The sequence below is a fragment of the Erpetoichthys calabaricus genome, chromosome 5, assembly GCF_900747795.2.
Source record: "Erpetoichthys calabaricus chromosome 5, fErpCal1.3, whole genome shotgun sequence".
Taxonomy (NCBI): Eukaryota; Metazoa; Chordata; class Cladistia; order Polypteriformes; family Polypteridae; genus Erpetoichthys; species Erpetoichthys calabaricus.
This window is the reverse complement of record NC_041398.2, coordinates 172,630,275-172,651,451: the sequence shown is the minus strand read 5'-3', so window position 1 is coordinate 172,651,451 and position 21,177 is coordinate 172,630,275. Positions and strand designations below refer to the sequence as shown.

Below are 21,177 nucleotides of genomic sequence, written 5' to 3'. Positions count from 1 at the left end.
GGTCACAGATTTGCGCAGAAACACAGGAGGCTGTAGAGAGACAGGAACGTTATTCAAACACTGCAAACAAACATTTGTCTCTTTTTCAAAAGTTTAAACTGTGCTCCATGACAAGACAGAGATGACAGTTCTGTCTCACAATTAAAAGAATGCAAACATATCTTCCTCTTCAAAGGAGTGTGCGTCAGGAGCAGAGACTGTCATAAAGACAGAGAATGCAAACATATCAATAGGGCTGTTTGGCTTTTAAGTATGCGAAGCACCGTGGCACAAAGCTGTTGAAGGCGGCAGCTCACACCCCCTCCGTCAGGAGCAGGGAGAGAGAGAGAGAAAAACAAACATGCAAAAATCAATACCAACTGAGGAAGCATGTACCAGAAATTAAAAGACCCATTGTCCTCAGAAATCCGCGAACCAGCAAAAAATCTGCGATATATATTTAAATATGCTTACATATAAAATCCGCGATAGAGTGAAGCCGCGAAAGGCGAAGCGCGATATAGCGAGGGATCACTGTAAATCCTTTTTTTATGTACTGTGGAAGCATGGTGGTTAGTGGTCTTGCCTCATTGCTCCAGGAGCCTGGATTTAATTCCCAACCTTTTTGTATTACGTTTTTGGGTTTTCACATTGCCTATGTGCATTTTCTTTGAATACTTCAATTTCTTCCTTCATCTTAATGATTTCATTTTAGGTTGTTTGGAGACTATATTTTTGGCCCAGTGTAAGTAAATCTAGGCATGTGTGAGTGTACCCTATTAAGGACTGGCACACCATCCAGTGCACTGCCTTTGCCAGTTCTGTGTTATGCTTTGGCTCCCACAAACCCTGATAACAATAAAATAAATGATTTGTCTAACAGGTATTCTCAAACATATAAAGCAAACAAAGAGTGCACATTTTACAAAATGAACACAATTATATTTAATTTCTGATCTGTTTTCAGTGTAAAATATGGTTTAGAAAGTAATATGTGTGATAATAATATGGTGTGTATTTATGTTTTATTTTAGGGTTCCTCTTTTACACTTGCAAAATGTTATTGGCAATGTTGTCCGTACCCTGAAAGTCATGTATTGCTCTTTAGACAGGTTGGTGTTCTTTTTTAATATAAGAATCTGTTTCACTGTCTCAGGAAATCTGTTAATCTGGCTTTGAATGCTACTTGCATTTTATTTTAAATTTAACATTTTCTTCATTGTATTATTATAAAAAGTTTGCGTATTTTTCACATAAAGTAACTTCTCTTATCCATATCAGTTTTTGTACCTTCAGTTTTTCTTTTTGTGTCTGTATTGGAGCAAGAAAGGTACATTCCAAAACTTTTGTTTTAAAAATACTGAATTTTGTGTGATATATTATTTAATTAATACCCCTGGAATATTTTTCACTTGAAAAGTTATATGTGTCATTAGCTAATACATATTATACATTCTACTACTGAAATAAGACATTTTTAATGCATACTTACTAATTGTTTGTTTTGTCTGTTCTTTACATTAAGTGCCTTTTGCCAGATGGACAATTTTCCAAGACTTGATCATTTGTTCAGTATGTTCTTCCAGCAGTTAATTCATCCTGCAAAACTGAACTACAGTGCTAGCTCCAGTTCTCATTTTTATGATATCTCCAGCTCATTGTTTTTAAATAGCCTTCCTGCAGTGCGCTATTTAACATTACCAAAAGAAATAAAGGTAAACCATGTAATGTTTTTATCATCATCATCATCATCATAAGTTTTTTTTATTAGATTGGGTGAATGTTTTTTATTAATCTTTTAAAAAAGAGTTTGTATACATGAAAAGGTTACTTAGTGTATACTGCATTACTCTGAAATTTGCCATGCACTAAAGATATTATACAAGGAAAACTGCACTTCAGATTGAATATTTCACAAAGGAAATTGTGATGGCTTTGCCATTTCTCACACTGACCATATCTATGTCATAGTGCTTAATATTGAGCACTGTTTGTTAAATAAGTATTACATATAACGAAATTCTGTTTTGCTTACAGTGTTTTTTTCTCTTGAGTCCTTCTTGGTATGAAGTATTTGTACTTGTCATACTTCTTGACCTACAGTAAGGTGTTCCTGGTTCATTGATTTGTTTCACAAATATGTGTGTTTGCTGTCACATTCTTGTTTCTGTTGTTTTGTTTAAATATCTCCTACCTATTTTTAACATTCCTAAGTTTTTCTTTCTTTTCTTAAAGGCAAGAAAAGAACTGAACTTTCATTTTATTGCTAGGCCAGGGTGTTAAAGGAGAGTTTGTCACAAGGTGCATCACTTTGAGTTGGCTCTTATTTTAATTAAACATTAGGATAACATGCCTTCCAAGAATAAACATCGTTGTCCATTCTTCACTACCTTCTCTATACCATCCATGGTCAGTCAAAATTGTGGTTTTTGCTTTTATAGTAGTAAATATTCTTAGGTTTTCTAGGCATAAAATGTTTTGGTAATGTGCAGTTCAGTTTTTCTGCATTGGCAGAAAAAAAGATTAGTTTAGTTTAAATTCAATTAAAATAGGTACACTGTAAAAAATGACAAAGTTTTAGTGTGAAAAATATAAAAATATTTTTATTATTATTGTAATGTATGTGTAGAAGCATAATATTGATATTAGCCTTTAATTTAAAATGGAAATTTCCTATGAAATCAGTGAATAAAAGAGCAATGTAAAGTTCTTTGTCATTTTAATGACTTGCAGCTAGCAAATTCATTGCATGATGAGACCATATGCATTGTGATGAACGGAAGGACAACTGGAGACCCAACCAAAGTTGCGGTGCCAAACAAGCCACCCTGTTTAACGAAATTGTCTGAAAAACTGAACATAAACAAGTGCTCAGTGGCCCAACAGAAATCAGTCTTCATAAGGGCCATCATGGCCAACTAGGCTTGGGAGTAAAAGGAGCTCATCTGAGCAGGTCTGTCACATAATGCAGAGGTTTCTCCCTGCAGTGAGATGTCTTTCTTTGGGAATGTCTTGGTTTTATAGTGCCCAGTTCAGATGGCCTGGGTCTCTGGGATTTTGGGACGGTATTTCAGTTGCCCTCAAGGGGTAGCTTCTCAGCGTTGCAGGGACAAAAAGAGATGACATGATTACCCACTGCACCCCTTCTTGTCATGGGGAGGTATTACACACCTTAATAAAATCTAGATGTTGATCCTCAGACACCCATGCATGACAGCATTTTTATAATACAACCTAACACCTATTCTGTGCTCATGGTGTTTGTCTGAAATTTACTGAGGTCAAAAATGTACTTAAATGAGAAGGACCCCTTCAAGATTCTTATCTTTAACAGTGTTAAATAGTATAACGGCAGTCTTTTTCACCTTTTTTTTCTCGTTATTTGAATTATTCACTACACTCTTCCGTGTGGTGTATCCTATTCTCTGTACATTTAACATATTATATACCATTGTTATTCACACTTCTTACAGAACCCTTTCACCTTACATCAGTTTTTACTTCATTGAGATCTTCATGGCCTACATCCAAGACAGAAGCCATCTTTAAATTAAAATTAAAAAAAATATATAAATCACCTAGTACAGTAAATGATGAAGAATCTGTACAGTTATTGGTTCTGTGAGGTAAAATCCAGACATGGAGCCCAGGTATGATTATTGGAGCTTGTCTAACTAGATTGCCCAAAAGCAGCCAGTGAACATAGTAAAATTATTTAATAGGTTTTGTGAGAAATTCTGTGCCATTGTGTAGTATGAAGCACATTGTAGTGGGGTAGATGCATAGGTAGACAGGTTGTTCTTCAGAGTCACATATGTGTATCAAGGTAACCCTCTTCCCCAGACGACAAAAACAGCAGCAATAAATAAACACTCGCAGCAATTCTAGCCTGATTCAGCTAGAAATTTTCAATGAGGCCTGGGAACCCAGAGAAGCAGCCTTCTTTGCTGATTTCATATTGTGGTACATCTCTCTCTCTCTTTCAGTGAACCATTAAATGTTTTGATGTTCACGGAGATGCTAGGTAGAGATACAGAGACTCAAAGTGAGATTAAAGTGCTTTTTCCATAACCATAACAAGACAAGGCAAAGCTGATTGATAATAACCATTAACTGAAAGCCTGTAGAGAAGCACATACATTTTAGTCATTGAAAAGCTTGGCTTAATATACAAAACAATACATAAAATCTACAACACTGGGTATGCAATAAGGGCTGTTAATCATTTCCACAATGTCTATGTGAATGTTATGGATTTTTTTAGAAATACAAAATATTTTATTGAATGGTTTATAATTTTACACTGTATTTATAATATAAATCCCAAATTTGTATCAGTATTTTTCATGTCAAAGTTATTTCTTCACAACTACAGTATATTAATTTATCACATAAAATTTTGTACTGAAGTTGAATGTTTTTTATAAATTCCTCAGTTCACGAATGTCTCTGAACACGTACAAATCGGTTTATGACCAAAAAGTTTGCCAAACTTTTGCATCTGTTCATAACCACACACTCGGTATATGAGCAAGCCAGTTTCCCTTTCAGTTTGTGTGCGCCGATGATTTCCACACATGTTCAGTCTCTCCCTGTGCATTCCCTGTGCAGCGAGCAAGAGACACACACAGACACACACACACACGAGAGAAAGAGAGAGAGACACACACACATGCACGCACACCCACACACACACACTCGAGCATGCGAGAGTAGGGGCCGGCCGCATAAGGGCTTGTTTTTAAAGAGACAGATTCCAGCATTGTTTTAACCTCGTTGTATTTAATGAAGACTTTTTTCTATTGGATTTTAACCTCCACTTTACTTCTGTTTACAGCGATCGGTTCGTAGCGTGCATTGTTGCAATGTTACTTTTCTTGGTGGTTTATTAAATTACGGATTTTTCAAATGTTCATTTTTTTCCCTGTACTTAAAACTCATTAAAAAAAAAGTTTTTAGCGAGTGGTTCATAGCGCTATAGCGCGAACTCTTGCAGTGTTAGTTCTCTCTGTTGTTCAAGGTTTTCTCAGTGTTATTCAATGTTTTTACATTTAGTTTACTATTACGCTGTACATTCTATGGTATAATTAACTATATTTGTGCTTAAAAATATTTACAAAAAATATATTTACATACAGTTTGTATGGTCTGGAACGGATTAATTGTATTTACCTACAATCCTATGGGGGAAATTACTTTGGTTCACGACCAAATCGGGTTACGACCAGAGTTTTGGAACAAATTATGGTCGTGAACCGAGGTTCCACTGTACCTTGTCTGTTCATGTACCTTACAATGGAACTAATGAATATATGGGTTCATAGATGAATGAAACATCCATTTAAAAATTACCAAGTATGTCCACTTTGAAGCAGCAAAGGTTTTGATTTAAGTAAAAATGCCTTTCACATTTATGAGACATCCTTGTAATAACCAAATTCTTGGAACTGTGTTTTGTTGAGATAAGAATAGATTTCCTGTTATCTTGTAACAAATTTATCCTTTCACAAATTAAAATTTAGAGTTTCAGCTAATTTTAGAATTTGTACAACCATTTGTTTAAGTTGCCTGTACTGGATAGGTAATTAAAAAAATACTTGACAGTGAGTACTAATACATTTTCTAAAAAAAAAAAAAAAAAAATTCAAAACAAAGTTATGAGGGTATTATTCAAAATGTGTTTCATTGAGTATCATATGGAACACATTCAAAGTGATTATTAGGAGATATAGGTACCATAGACCCTTGCCAAGAGTATACTATCACCCAAAATTTGGGTAATCAAGAAAGAAGGAGATGTAGTTATTTTTGAAATTAGTTCAGAACTTTATTGTCATGAATGGATAAGCTGTATCTTTTTCTTCTTCCTCTTTCGGCTGCTTCCGTTAGGGGTTGTCACAGTGGATCATCTTTTTCCATATATTTCTGTCCTCTGCATCTTGTTCTGGTACACCCATCCTAGGCCTTCCTCTTTTCCTCTTCCCTGGCAGCTCTATCCTTAGCATCCTTCTCCCAATATACCCAGCATCTCTCCTCTGCACATGTCCAAACCAAGGTTATTATAGTTAACGAAAACTAAAATCACAACTGAAACTACAGTAATCCCTCGCTATATCGCGCTTCGACTTTTGCGGCTTCACTCTATCGCGGATTTTATATGTGAGCATATTTAAATATATATCGAAGATTTTTTGCTGGTTCGTGGATTTCTGCGGACAATGGGTCTTTTGATTTCTGGTACATGCTTCCTCAGTTGGTTTGCCCAGTTGATTTCATACAAGGGACGCTATTGGCAGATGGCTGAGAAGCTACCCAACCAGAGCACGTATTACGTATTAAATAAAACTCCTCAAATATAATGTGAGCACGGGGGCTCTTCGCACCCCTAGAGGATACGGCCGCTCCTCAAAAAACGCTGAAAGATTACCTTCACATTGCTCTCTTCTTTTCTGGGCTTACATATGGTTGCTTTATCAAGCGATATGCTTCCTGCATGGTGCTTCGCATACTTAAAAGATCAAACAGCACGTATTGATTTTTGATTTTTACTTTTCTCTCTCTTGCTGTGACATTCTCTGCTCCTGACAGAGGGGGTGTGAGCAGGGGGGCTGTTCGCACACCTAGACGATACGGACGCTCGTCTAAAAATGCTGAAAGATTACCTTCACGTTGCTCCCTTCTGTGCAGCTGCTTCGTGAAGCAACATGCTTCCTGCACTGTGCTTCGCATACTTAAAAGCTCGAAGGGCAAAATTGATTTTTGATTGTTTGTTTTTCTTTGTCTCTCTCTCTCTGTCTCTCTCTGACATTCTCTGCTCCTGACGGAGGGGGTGTGAGCTGCTGCCTTCCTTGCAACTGCTTTGTGCGGCGGTGCTTCGCATACTTAAAAGCCAAACAGCCCTATTGATTTTTGATTGTTTGCTCTTCTCTCTCTCTCTCTGACATTCTCTGCTCCTGATGTGCACTCCTTTGAAAAGGAAGATATGTTTGCATTCTTTTAATTGTGATACAGAACTGTCATCTCTGTCTTGTCATGGAGCGCAGTTTAAACTTTTAAAAAAGAGACAAATGTTTGTTTGCAGTGTTTGAATAAAGTTCCTGTCTCTCTACAACCTCCTGTGTTTCTGTACTAATCTGTGACCCAAGCATGACGATATAAAAATAACCATATAAACATATGGTTTCTACTTCATGGATTTTCACCTTTCGCGGGGGGTTCTGGAACGCAACCCTCGTGATCGAGGAGGGATTATTGTATTATTAAAAACATTTTCATAAACTGAAATAAAATAATTAACAAAGCCGAAATGAAAAACTAAAACTAAACGAAACTATTAAAGTATCTGGAAAGACTAACTGAAATAAAATAATAATTTACTAAAAAATTTGTTTTCATTTTTGAATGTTCTTTTCATTAGTTTTTAACCCTTATAACTTTTAACTCTAAAACTGAAATCCATTAACTGGAAGTGGTACATGAACACATACTCGATTTTTTTTTTTAATCATGAAGCTGCAGAGTCCGGTTTATTCAACTTTACTTTTATAATAATTGTTGAATATATTTTATATTTGATTTGATTTGTTGTTGATGGTTCTTTAATGTACATAATATAATCATTGTCTTGCGGTTTACTCCTCAAATATCCATCCCCATATCTGAGTACTCGAGAAAGTCGAGGGGAGACCACTCCCGATTTTTGAAAATCAAACGGCACTGATGGAGAGACTGACAGTCAACATACAAGATCAGCATATTGTTGCTGATCAATCACTTTTGCTTTAAAAATGTCATTTAACAATGAAGCGATACAAACCTTGTAAAATTCCTGAGTTGGCAATGTCTCCACTGAACTGCAGGTAAGTAGGTGAAGAGTGTCTGCCAAGTGATGAAAAGCTAAGCATACTAATGTGTTTTTGTATTTATTCTATATTTATTAATTTGTTTTTAGTTCATATTCACAACTCAAAATACCTGACATTGTCAAAATAATCCAGTAGCAGAATTATGTTTTAAAATATCTGTCCCCATTTTTCAATGTGTCTCTCTCTCAAAACAGATAGTTGAAATATCATATTTTTTTTGTTTTTAACATCAGCCATATGATACATATTGCACATCAGGTATTTTTTCTGCCTTGCATCCAAACCTGCTTGGGTAGGCGCCAGGTTCCTGCTCTGGATAAACAGGTTTAGATAATGTATATATTGTTCTTAATCTCAGATGCTGTCTCTGTTATTTTGTGCCAATCCATACTCTTATTACCTGCACTTGTTCTGCGCATTATGGGTTTACTCTTCTTATGCATGGGCTATTCAAGTCTCTCTGCCCCTAACCTGCACAATACATGCTTGTTTTTCTTTGTTTCCCTCAATATAGGTAGGTGGGGTCTGCACACTGATTCAAGCCTATGAGCCCTGTTCTTCCTTAGCCTTCATGATTTTCATGGTCACACCTGTCAGAACACAGTAGAATTTTTATTCTGATTTTTGATATGTTTTCGGGTCTGCAGGTGCAAAATTCTGTCTATATATTGTTTGTGCCTAAAATGGAATCAGAGATCAATATGGCTGGTAGAAAATAACAAAGCCCAGTATTTGAGATTTTTGAATGCCATATTGAAGGCATTCATTATAGGAACATTGTCATTGTAACAGGATATGTTGTGTGCTGTAGACATTTAGAGTAAAAAAACCCTCACACAAAAAAGTGCCAACAGGCAGCATAGATTTGTTCAGCACATATGACATATTTTATAAATTATAACATTGTGTAAAATTGTTCATATTCAGTACCTGGTTTTGATTATGCTTGTTTTTATCAGACAAAAACAAAACCAGGTAGTAAACCATTTAGTGTAGTAAACTTCCACTAACATTAAACTCATTTTATATCGAAACCCGTTAAGTGTACAGTTCTGTTTCATTGTGACACAAAAACTAAACTCCATAGTAGCTCTTTAACCATACTATAATTAGTAAAACTGAAACTAATATATATAAAAATAAAATAGAAATGTCTTTGTAAAATAAAAACTAAATTAAAACTTAACATACACAATGAAGGAAAACTAAAACTAAACTGAATTTCCAAGTAAGGTCAGAAAAAAACAAATAAAAACTAATATAAAAAGGCAAAACTATAATAACCTTGGTCCAAACCAACGCAATCTCTGACTTTGTCTCCCAACCGTCCAACTTGAGCTGACCCTCTAATGTACTCATTTCTAATCCTATCCATCCTCGTCACACCCAGTGCAAATCTTAGCATCTTTAATTCTGCTACCTCCAGCTCTTTTCTCCTGCTTTCTGGTCAGTGCCACCGTCTCCAACCCTTATGACATAGCTGGTCTCACTACCGTCCTGTAGACCTTCCCTTTCACTCTTGCTGATACCCGTCTATCACAAATTACTCCTGACACTCTTCTCCACCTTGCCTGCACTCTCTTTTTCACCTCTCTTCCACAATCCCCATTACTCTGTACTGTTGATCCCAAGTATTTAAACTCATCCACCTTCGTCAACACTACTCCCTGCATCCTCACCATTCCACTGACCTCCCTCTCATTTACACACAAGTATACTGTCTTGTTCCTACTGACCTTCATTTCTCTCCTCTCTAGAGCATATCTCCACCTCTCCAAGGTCTCCTTAACATGTTCCCTACTATCGCTACAGATCACAATGTCATCAGCAAACATCATAGTCCACGGGGACTCCTGTCTAATCTTGTCTGTCAACCTGTCCATCACCATTGCAAATAAGAAAAGGCTCAAAGCCGATCCCAGATGTAATCCCACCTCCAACTTGAATGCATCTGTCACTCCTACCGCAGACCTCACCACTGTCACACTTCCCTAGTACATATCCTGTACAACTCTTACGTACTTCTCTGCCACTCCCGACTTCCTCATACAATACCACAGCTCCTCTCAAGGCACCCTGTCATATGCTTTCTCCAGGTCCACAAAGACAACAATGCAACTCCTTCTGGTCTTCTTCTAAACTTCTCCATCAACATCCTCAGAGCAAACATTGCATCTGTGGTGCTCTTTCTTGGCATGAAACCATACTGCTGCTCACTAATTATCACCTCAATTCTTAACCTAGCTTCCACTACTCTTTCCCATAACTTCATGCTGTGGCTCATCAGTTTTATTCCCCTGTAGTTACTGCAGTCCTGCACATCCCCCTTATACTTAAATTTCTGCACCAGTACACTTCTTTTCCACTCCTCTGGCATCCTCTCACTTTCCACGATTCCATTAAACAATCTGGTTAAAAACTCTACTGCCATCTCTCCTAAACACCTCCATGCTTCCATAGGTACGGTATGTCACCTGTATATATCCAGAAATCTAGACTGTGTAGTGCAATAGAAAGAAAGTAAAATAAATGGTAAGCAATGTTTCTGGCTTAATACAAGTAAAACTAAATTAGAATACTGATTCGTGACGTTATGGTGATATTTGTTACTAACTGAGACCCAAAAGATCCAAATTTAGAAAAACAAATGTTATGTAAAATCTGTTTTACACAGAAAAAGAAGAATTTAGGATGGATGTTGATCTTTCATGATAAAAGTTACCTGAAATGTAGAACTAAAGTCCTACAGATGTTGAAAAATGATGTTAGATTGTCTCATCATAAAAGCATCTGTTTAAGTTGGGTTCTCCTTAAATTAGTTGTGCACTGTGAAAAATGTTCTGTTTATTTCTAGATTGCATCTGTTGTTAAATATTCAATGTTGTTTATACTGTGTCTGCTTCAGACAAAACTCAGCTGATCTCTTCATTTTTAAGTGAGTATAGTTAAACGCTGGAGAAATTCCGCATTGACCAACTGGCCACTTGTTTTTCTGTATTGTAATTCATTTGTTCTCTACTGCTGTGCCTGCACTTTGTGGACTGCAGGCTTTGAAATGATTACCTAATCACCATATGAAAGGTTATTAATTATACAAATAGAAACTAATTATAGAGAGTTCATTGGCATATCCAATTAGGTAAAAGCCAAAAGAACTTTGAAAATAAATGGAGTGCATCAATCCTGAATTTTTTTTCCCCCCAATCCAATTAAAATGTAGTAATTTGGTGGTTTCCCACAGTGTTTTTAAAGCTTGGTCTGCGGGCGTTTTATTTTGAGAAAATGTCTGCAACAACACTCCTTTCTTACAAAGCCATTTTTTTCTCTCACAATAAAGTGCATAATATGCATGTGGTTTTTATCAGTTAAGACATAGGTAATCTTTATTTAATTGCAATGTATAGTATGTGTATTATAATAAAAATGTCTTTCCTTAAATTTTAATATCTTGTAGATCTTTTGCAATGCATTATTAATTCATCATGCTTGTTTAATTGTTAATTGTTTTTAAACAACTTTGTAATAGTGCTTTAGTTAACATTTTAGGGTGGATGCCAACCCCATCAAACAACACAGATATTGTTCTAAAATAAGCTATCACTAAAATTTAAATTTTGACTGTGGCCAAGTTTATTTTTTTTTGTTTTTTTTTTTCATTTTGTTTTCTTACATGTTTTAAATCCATGAATCATCTTTGGGTCAGTGTAGCCTTTTTTATTATGTGTTTAGCACATCTTGACCACAGCCAGACACTTTAAATATGAATATATTCTTCACACACACTGACTCTTCAGTTAGTCAAATAAGAATAGTGAGAGTACGTTTAGGCAGCCATGTAGTTCAGCTAATATTCCATGCATCACTGTGGTCTGTGTATTCAGTACGTTTTGCATGCATAAAACTTGCTTATGAAATATTTTTCATTCTTGCTTTATCTTTACTTATTGTGTCACATTACCTGGCTTTCTTTTTTATTATACACTTTAGCTTTTGTTTTCATTATTACACTGTGATAATATATCTTGAGTCTTAGAAATGCTGACAAAGTTCTTTGTTTCCTAAGATTGTCTAGCATGGTGAGGCGAAGTGGGATTTTTGAACTGTAACCCTCCACCTTGTGAACTAATGCAGGCTCCAACAGATATCTGGAGAACATAGCATCTGAATCATTGAGTATCTTAGCAAACTGCTGCATTCATCTCCATTGTCTTTTATTGGGGTCTCCCAACAGGGTCTGATGGTGAATTTGTATGATGAAAGATTCCATAATACAGACTTAAGTATACAATTATTATTTGTGTTGGCATTGATCTGTGTTGTTGTTGTGATTGTTTTGTCACAGAGATGCTGTAAGTGGACCAATTTTTCCAAACTGCAATTTTCAGTACTGAACCTGATTCCCCCTTGGAGCTAATGCTCCTTACTGGGCACAGGGCATTTTCCTTTGACATTTATGACTAGACAGTCTGTAAAATTGCTCATTTTAAAACAGGGAAGAAGAAAACAGAAGAAAATTAAATTTTTGTACCCTAGACTTTAAAGTTAATTTTCAATAAATATTCACAATCCACAAACATAGTGTTAAATGCCTTGCAAGATTTTACAGGGCTATGTTTATTTCAGTGACTGGTTTTAACTTAAAGCTTCCCTGGTGTTTTTGTAGTTCTTATTTTTCTCTGTTTGCTTGACAACCTCAAAAGTACTGTCCATAATACTTACCCTGGGTTATTAAAATCCAGTTGAAATTCATTAGAACATTAAATAAACCATTTAAACCTGTCATAGTTCTACAAAGTATCCCTGATAGTTTTGCCCTACCCTCCTGCAAGTAAATATGCAAAGCTTAAGTATACTGGTTCTTGTATAAATGAACTAAGTTAAACATTTCATGCAAATCTGCATTCATCTAGGCATTGCACCTTTGTCTAAAATCCTTGTCTGAGAAAAGCATGCAGTTTTGAGTAATATACTTTTTTTACTGAACACAATCTTGACTTCAGTTTAATTCAGTTAATTTTTTATATAATGCACCTTGTATTGATAAATTTATGGCACTATGCACGGTATTAAATGCCTATTCAGCATTTCTGCATGTTCCATTGTGTCATGTATTGTTGGGGTTGATTTGCATTTTTAAACTGACATGTGTGTGAATGTGTCCTGTGACAGACTGGCACTTTGTTGGTTTCTTCTTTGCACTAGATACTGCCAGGGTAGTCTCCAACTTCCTGGAATCATAAAATGGAGCAAGCAAGATTGGAAACTGGATATAGTTTTCGAAGAAGACTAGAAAATGGTGCCGGGGTAACCCAGCTAAATGAATATGTAAACTGTTTTCAAGTTGGGTCTATAGTTGCATTTTGATTCCTCATTCCTTGTTATTGTTGTGTTTTGAGTTTTATATTAGATTAGGTAACTTTATTAATCCCTTTGAAATTCATATGCATTTAGCAGCAGGTACATAAAAAACAGGAATACAGTCTTACAGGACAGATAATACATCCAAACAATCAAATTTTATTTAACGAGTACATTGGGTAGAAGCATTGAATTGCCTGATAGCAGTGGGCAGAAAAAGCCGCCCAGAGATGGTGCTTAGCACATCATAGTGGGATGAGCCTGTGGCTAAAAGAGGTCCTCCTGGTGGGGATGGGGATTATTTTTCATGTTGGCATCCAATTTGGCTATTGTCATCTTTTCCACAGCAAATTCCAGTGTGTCCATAATAATAATAATAATTCTTTACAATTATATAGCACTTTTCTCACTACTCAAAGCGCTCTCCACACGGGGAGGACCCGGGAAGCGAACCCACAATCTCCTTACTGCAAAGCAGCAGCACTACCACTGCGCCACAGTTCATCCTGTGATTGAGCAGGCTTTCTTGATAAATTTGCACTGTACTTCTTGGCTTACTGGACGACCACCACCAGCTGTTTTGTCTTGCAGATGTTGAGTTACAGATGTTTTTTTCCAGGGACTGGGATTGTGCTGGAAGTCTGTTGTATAGAGGGTGAACAGAAAAGAAGACAGTACAGTTCCTTGAGGTGCTCCAGTATTACACACCACCATTTCTGACACACAGTCCCTCAGCCTCACAAACTGCTGTCTGTTGGTCAGGAAGTCGGTGATCGATGAGGTTATGGGAGCATCAAAATTCAAAGCCTTGAGTTTTTTCCTTGTTCGATGAGACAGAATGGTGTTAAAAGTACTGGAAAAGTCAAAGAATATGAATTTGACTGTAGTATCAGCTTTGTCCAAGTGGGAGCAGGCTCTGTGGAGCATGTAGATGAGAGCATCTTCCACACCTATATGTGCCTGATAGGCAAACTGCAGGGGATCCAGATGTTCTGAAACCGGGGTTCATAGCTGTTTTAGGTTGAGCATCTCAAAGGTCTTCATGATGTATGAAGTAAGAGCAACTGGCTTGAAGTCCTTGGGATCACTAGAATGTCCTTTTTATGGCCATATGGCCCTATACCTATTAATGAGTGACACAATTTGTGTGCAGACTATTGACTTAGTTGTTTATTGATAAGTTGTGGAAAAAGTAAAGTTCTATAGCAGTGTGTCACGGACATAACATCAATCATTTGTCTTGAAAGAGAGAGCTTGGTTATAGGACTGCTTTTATTTCTGGAACCCAACCTTATTGGCAACTACTGCTGAGTACTCAATCTCATAGTGTTAGACTGACAAAACATGAGAGAAGAGGTGTTTTGTGAGCTGATCTAGAAGTGCTCTCTGGATTTTCCTGGCTTGCCTGCTGTAGTAGTCCAAATCCGAACATAGATAGAAGAAAGGACATTTTGTCATCCCAAGCATAAAGTGTGTATCTTTTGATGAAGAATAGTTAGACACTTCCAGTCTGTCCTATTACTTATCTTTCTTTATATCAAGAGAACATTGCAACATGGCACTACTGAATTTATATTCCCGACTCACATTTTATGACATCTTTCGCTTATTTTATTAATGAGGCTAGGGCAAGGATTCCAGTGGTAACATTAATAACATTAAGTGTCTGTCTTTTTCTTTGCTTGTTCTTGTTCTAACTGTCCTTAAGCTTAAATAAAAAAATAAATAAGTTTAAAAAAACTAACACCATTTCTGGAGATTAAAGATATAGTTTTTGTATTATAGTTTCATTTGTCATTATTGCAACAGATATTGTACACAGTTTTTCAACCATTTTTAAATCCTTAAAAATTTAAATTAAAAAGGAAATATAAGATGCATACACAATTACACAATGGCTGTTACAATATAGGGTACAATAGACAAAGTTGTACAGTATATTCATAACAATGCAGGCAACTATACTTGTAAAACAGAGTTCAAGAACATAAGAAAAACTGAGCCATGCATAAATTAGATAATGAATAGGGTACAATTGAACAATGCATTGGGTGTTGTGTGAATCCTTGTAATACTCACACGTGTACCTCTACAGAACTAAAATAGACTGCGCCTTCTAAGGAAAGTAAAATACATAGATATAAATCCAATATAGGGCAACATTTGAACAATTCATCTAAAAGTAGTCTCTGTTTAGGTAATTATTGTGAGTTCTGCTTATGAATATTTGCTTAACATGTATGCAGTAGAATAACTTTCTTTAAACTTTGACTTTGGTGAAGGTGATACAGTATTAAAGTTCAGTACAAAGGAATAGTAATGGCTAGCATGTACAGGCAACAGAGTCAACAACTATTGTGTGCAAGATGGTAAATGGTGTTTTCATTATGTGTGGCTAGTATATACAATGTACTGGCACATCATAATCTCATTAGTAAGTTGTAAATATAAGATTTTTATAATACAATATATTAAAAACAGAAATTTGTGGCAAACAATCTAGAAACTATTCTAAATGTCATTTTACTGAGTCATTACTCCCATTTAATTTTGGAAAAGTGGTTATATTTCCTTTATGCAGTATAAAAAAAACATCTAGCAGGCTATTTACCACTTTGAGTCACACATCCAAAATTCTGTATTGTCTTTGCTGAATTATGTCCTCACTTTCTCCAGTAGTGCTTCTGTCATTGTTATTCTGTTTCCTAGTTCATATTTTTTTTAACTGGGATCAAGGTCATTTTCATTTGAAACCAGATAGGCTATCCTAATTTTTTTTTTTTTTGGTGTTGTGTGTCCCTTGCATAGCCCTCCTAAATAAAAACATACTTTGTGCTATTCTGAGAATTCCATTTTATATATAACCTAAATTAATTCTTCTTTATCTATTATATACTGTACCTCTCATTGAAATATAATCATTTTAAGTATGAAGTGAGTTTATTATTGGTGAATCAAATATATTTTATATGCTGTTTCAAAAATATATACAATTTAATGAAGCAAGTCTGTTCTACTTCATCTGTTCTACCTTGAATTAGATTAGGCAGTTCTGAGAATGTTACTATGTTATATTTCATAGTTACTCGGATATTTTTTATTAAGGTTTAATTCAAATGAAATGTATTAAAACCAAGCTAAAGAAATATGTTTTGTTTTCTGTATGTGAAAGAACATTTGACTGTGAAAAGAAATTCCTATTTTTCCTTTGTTTTTTTAGTTTTAATACATTGTGTGATTAAACCTAGTTTTATTTTTCACTAATACCTTTTGTGAGTCTCATCCAAATAAATACATCTACAATTAATATTTGTTTCCCTTTTTAGGCTGAAATCAGCACAATTCTGTCAGATTTTGAGGCATCTGATTTTGGGGAAATGGTAAATAATGATTTTTAATTTTTTTTTTATAAAATAAAGGGAATTGGTAACCAATACATTATGTATATGCTAATATACCCACAAAATATCTAAGTTTTATAGAAGAAAATATAAATGCAGTACTAGCTTTTGTGTGTGGCAAGATTTCATTAATGATTTCTCTTCACATGCTGCACACGCAAGCTGAATAACCGTTAATTACATACATCCGGCGTGGCTGATTGAGTTATTGCCTAGAAACTCCTTGCAGTGCAGTTAATATCTGCTTTGTCTAAATGTTCCTTTTCAACTCTCTGGCTTGTCTACTTGTACTTAAAGTTCATTCAGTATGAAAGAGTTTTTCAGATCTAGAGAGTCTTAACACTTTATGAATAATAATCAGTCTCTGGATTGTAATCACTGATGTCTGCAAGTTGTATAACTGACATACTTTTAAATTGTCTGATACCACAACATTAATAGTTGCAGTTATTTGCAAAACAAAACAAAACCAAATGTTATGATGTATAGTGCATCATTTACTTGCACTGAAAGTTTTCTGAGCAGCGTACTTGCCTAAATAAGATTTATAATGAAATCGTAAAAACATGCCATTGCATAGTTAGAATACACAAACTGAAAAAGCAGAAAAGTAAAAAAAAATGAAAATTAATTTACATAAAAATCTATTTTGTAGTCTCAAATTATAAATATGGTTATCTAATCTGTGAATTACCATTTGGCCCACAGTTTATTATGGCTCTCATGATTATTTAATACTGAAGGATATAATGCGATGCATTTTTTTCCTCTTTTATTATTTCATTTGTGCTTTTCATTTAACATTTTGAGAAGATTTTGACATGTTATTTTTTTTACAGTAATTTACCTGATAAAAATGAGTCACTGTTTTAGTAAATTGCTCTATTATATCATTGTGCCTTTGTGGTCAGTGCATGAGGAAAATATTTTGTAAAGTGCTTTTCATGTAGAAATATCACGAAACACATTTCATGAAGATCATAAAGTAAATTCTTGTTCTTTCAGCAGAAGCACTATAAATGTCTTGCCTAGAATTATAGTTACTTGAAGCAACAATGTTTTTTATTTTAAATTGGCCTTACTCATCACTTGACTGCACTGCTTATGTAAAAGCATTAGATATACTTTAATATTTACTTTTCAAGGAAAGCCTGTAATCAAAGCAAAGATTGATGTGAAAGCTCAGGGGATCAAAACATCTTTTTTTCTTCTTTGAGGACTAGGCACTGTTGTAAATTACAGCACTTTCCTAAGAGTGAGAGTCACAAAAGAAAACCCATTTTTACTACTGTATAATTCAAACCAGATTTAACATACACTTTATCATTATCTTCTTATTGCTTGTTGTTTTCTTTGGAGATCTGAATACTAAATTGGCAAAGTTTAAAAAAAATAATATAATTTGGTGACTTTTAGAGAACTTACTTTGGCATTTTTCTACCATTTCTACAGTTTTCTATGATACTTACTCAGTTTTGTTAATTGTATGCTTTCTTTCTCTAAACATTGACATGTCATTGGATCTAGTTAGTGCTCACAATTTAATTTTAGTCTTGCTCTGTTTCTAGTCTGAGGATTACTATGGAATGAGGAGACTGCACACAATCCTGGGGTGTTGTCTGTTCTATAAGGTGAGACAATGACTATGAATGTTAGACTTCTTACAGACTAAATTATTATGAGACTTTAAATCACACGGTGTAAAGTATGGATGAATAGTTGTAGAACAAATTTTTAAAAGTTGCTTTAGACCCCCATGCTAATAGTCTACAAGTATGTACCCTAACATCTGACTTTATGACTAGTTATTTTAGACTACAGTTTTTCTATTATGTTGCAAGATGTTAAATAAACTTTGCAATTAACTTATACCAATTGGATTCTGTTAGGCCGTTCAAGATATAAGCCAATAAAAGTGCATGTGTTTGATCCAGTGTATCTGCTTTGTACATTCATACAATACTGTGTCATTTTCAAATATGATCAGTTTTGATCCTTTTATTGCTCTTTTATTTCATTTGATATATGACAGGCTTGGTTGCCATAAATCTGTTCACTGTGGTCTCAGTAGGAATCCTATTCCAGGAGCTTTCAAAGTACCACATATAGACATTTTCTGTTAGTGATCACAAAGTCTTTGCTAGACTTAGACACTGAAGATGTTGTTGATTTGTTGAGTGCTGATCTGTATTTCTCTGACCACAAGTTTAGCAAGTTACTAGAGTGTCAATATATTAAAATTACCGAAAATACTAATAAATATTGCAAACCTCTTTCTCATGTATTATTACATTTAACGTAGTATTGATATTTATGATAGCTGAAATTACATCAAACAATTAAATAACATCAATTAAATCAATTAAATAACCACTTTTTTGAGCAAGTATACAACTTGGCATTAAAAAGTCGACTGTAAATGCTTATCAGATAGAGGGAATTATCAAAGAAGTACTGGAACAGAAAATTTCTCTATATGCAGATGATATGGTACTATATATATCAGACCCACAAAATTCTGTGCCTGCAGTCTTAACAGCACTTACAGAATTTCAAAAGATCTCTGGTCTCAGAATTAATCTGAATAAAAGTGTACTCTTTCCAGTGAATTCTCAAGCATATAATATTAGATTGGACACCCTACCTTTTACCATAGCAGATCAATTTAAATACCTAGGGGTAAATATCACAAGTAAACACAAAGCTCTTTATCAACAAAATTTCGCTGTCTGTATGGAAAAAATTAAGCAAGATTTGCATAGATGGTGAACCCTTCATCTCACTCCAGCTGGAAGAATTAACGTTGTTAAGATGAATATTCTTCCTAAGGTTCTTTTTTTATTTCAAAACATTCCAATATACATCAATAAATAATTTTTTCAGCAATTAGATTCAACAATAACCTCATTTATTTAGAACTCAAAACATCCACGTAGTCAAAGAACGACCCTACAAAGACCTCAGGCAGAAGGTGGCATGGCTCTACCCAACTTTCAGTTTTATTACTGGGCAGCAGACATACAAGTTATAAAAACCTGGACACAAATAGATGAACATACACAGGCTTGGTCCGCAATAGAAGTAAAATCCTGCAGTACTCCTTTATATTCCCTGCTTTGTGCCCCAATAAATGTAAGTTATCACCAATATACTAATAGCCCAATTGTGCTTCACTTACTTAGGACATGGAACCAATGTAGAAAGCATTTTAAGATGGAGAATCTTTTATCTGTGGCATCCCTGCAAGAGAACCACCTCTTTCAACCCTTGCAAACATATGCAGTTTTTAATATCTGGAAAAGATTTGGGATTAAATTGCTTAGAGATCTTTATATAGACAACATCTTTGCATCCTATGAACAATTCCATTCCAAATTTAACTTTCCAGCTACACATTTCTTTCACTATCTTCAAATTAGGAACTTTGTTAAACAGAACCTGCCTGATTTTCCTCATCTTGCACCCTCCTCCATGCCAGAAAAAATATTGCTGAATTTTGAGGACTTAAACACCATCTCTGCAACATATAAAATTATTTTACAGTCCCTCCCTTTCAAAGATCCAAGAGGACAATGGGAAAAAGATCTCTTAATCAATATGTCAGAAAAGGAGTGGAAAATAGCAATACAGAGAATTCACTCAACCTCCATATGCGCAAAGCATACAATTATTCAATTCAAAATTATATATCGAGCACATCTGTCTCGCTTAAAACTGTCCAAAATGTTTCCAGGGCAAGATCCAACCTGTGAACGCTGCAGTCAAGTCCCAGCCTCACTGGGTCACATGTTTTGGGCCTGCACCAAATTAACATCATCTTGGACCAAAATTTTTAAGTGCCTGTCGGACAGCCTTCGTGTCACAATCCCTCCTAACCCATTAACAGCTGTGTTTGGTGTCCTTCCAGATGGGTTTAAAGTGGAGAAGGACAAACAAAACTGTTATTGCATTCACTACACTTTTGGCACGCAGACTTATTTTGCTAAACTGGAAGAACCGTAATTCTCCTTTTTTAAGTTGGTGGGAAACCAATGTTTTGTATTATTTGAAATTGGAAAAAATCAAATTCTCAGTTAGAGGATCTGTACAGAACTTTTTCAAAACCTGGCAGGATCTAATCAATAATATTTTAGAATAAGCTCTTAAAGCACCGAGGAAGCAATTCTCTCTGCATTTTTTGTCTCTTCTCCATTCATTTCTATTGCCCTATTAAACTAATCAATTTAGGTATGTTTACAAGCTTTAAGGTTTACCGCATTGGCCATGCTCTCTTTCTCAGGGGTGGGGGTCGATCTGTTTTTAATCCTATTTTTTGTAAAAACTGATCTATTTGTATGGAATGATTAAAATTAATAAAATTAAAAAAAAAAAAAATAAATAAAATAAAGAGTTGACTGTGGGTACAAAGTTTCACCCACCTTTAATATGCCACACCCAAATTTATCACTGGTACAGCCAATTCAATAAGATGCTGCAGATGTTCTATCAGACGGTTGTGGCGAGCGCCCTCTTCTATGCGGTGGTGTGCTGGGGAGGCAGCATAAAGAAGTGGGAGGCCTCATGCCTGGACAAAC

At 35.2% G+C, this 21,177-nt stretch overlaps 1 protein-coding gene across 2 annotated transcripts in view; it reads left to right on the top strand.

The window, feature by feature from the left end:
* The window catches only part of intu (inturned planar cell polarity protein), a 160,911-nt gene that overhangs the window by 115,982 nt on the left and 23,752 nt on the right, over positions 1-21,177 (top strand). For both annotated transcript variants that reach the window (XM_051927641.1, XM_028802234.2), the window contains exons 7-10: positions 1,014-1,091; positions 1,505-1,694; positions 16,529-16,582; positions 18,172-18,234. In XM_051927641.1, coding sequence (XP_051783601.1) covers positions 1,014-1,091; positions 1,505-1,694; positions 16,529-16,582; positions 18,172-18,234 — 385 coding nt within the window. The remainder of the gene's footprint in view (positions 1-1,013; positions 1,092-1,504; positions 1,695-16,528; positions 16,583-18,171; positions 18,235-21,177) is intronic.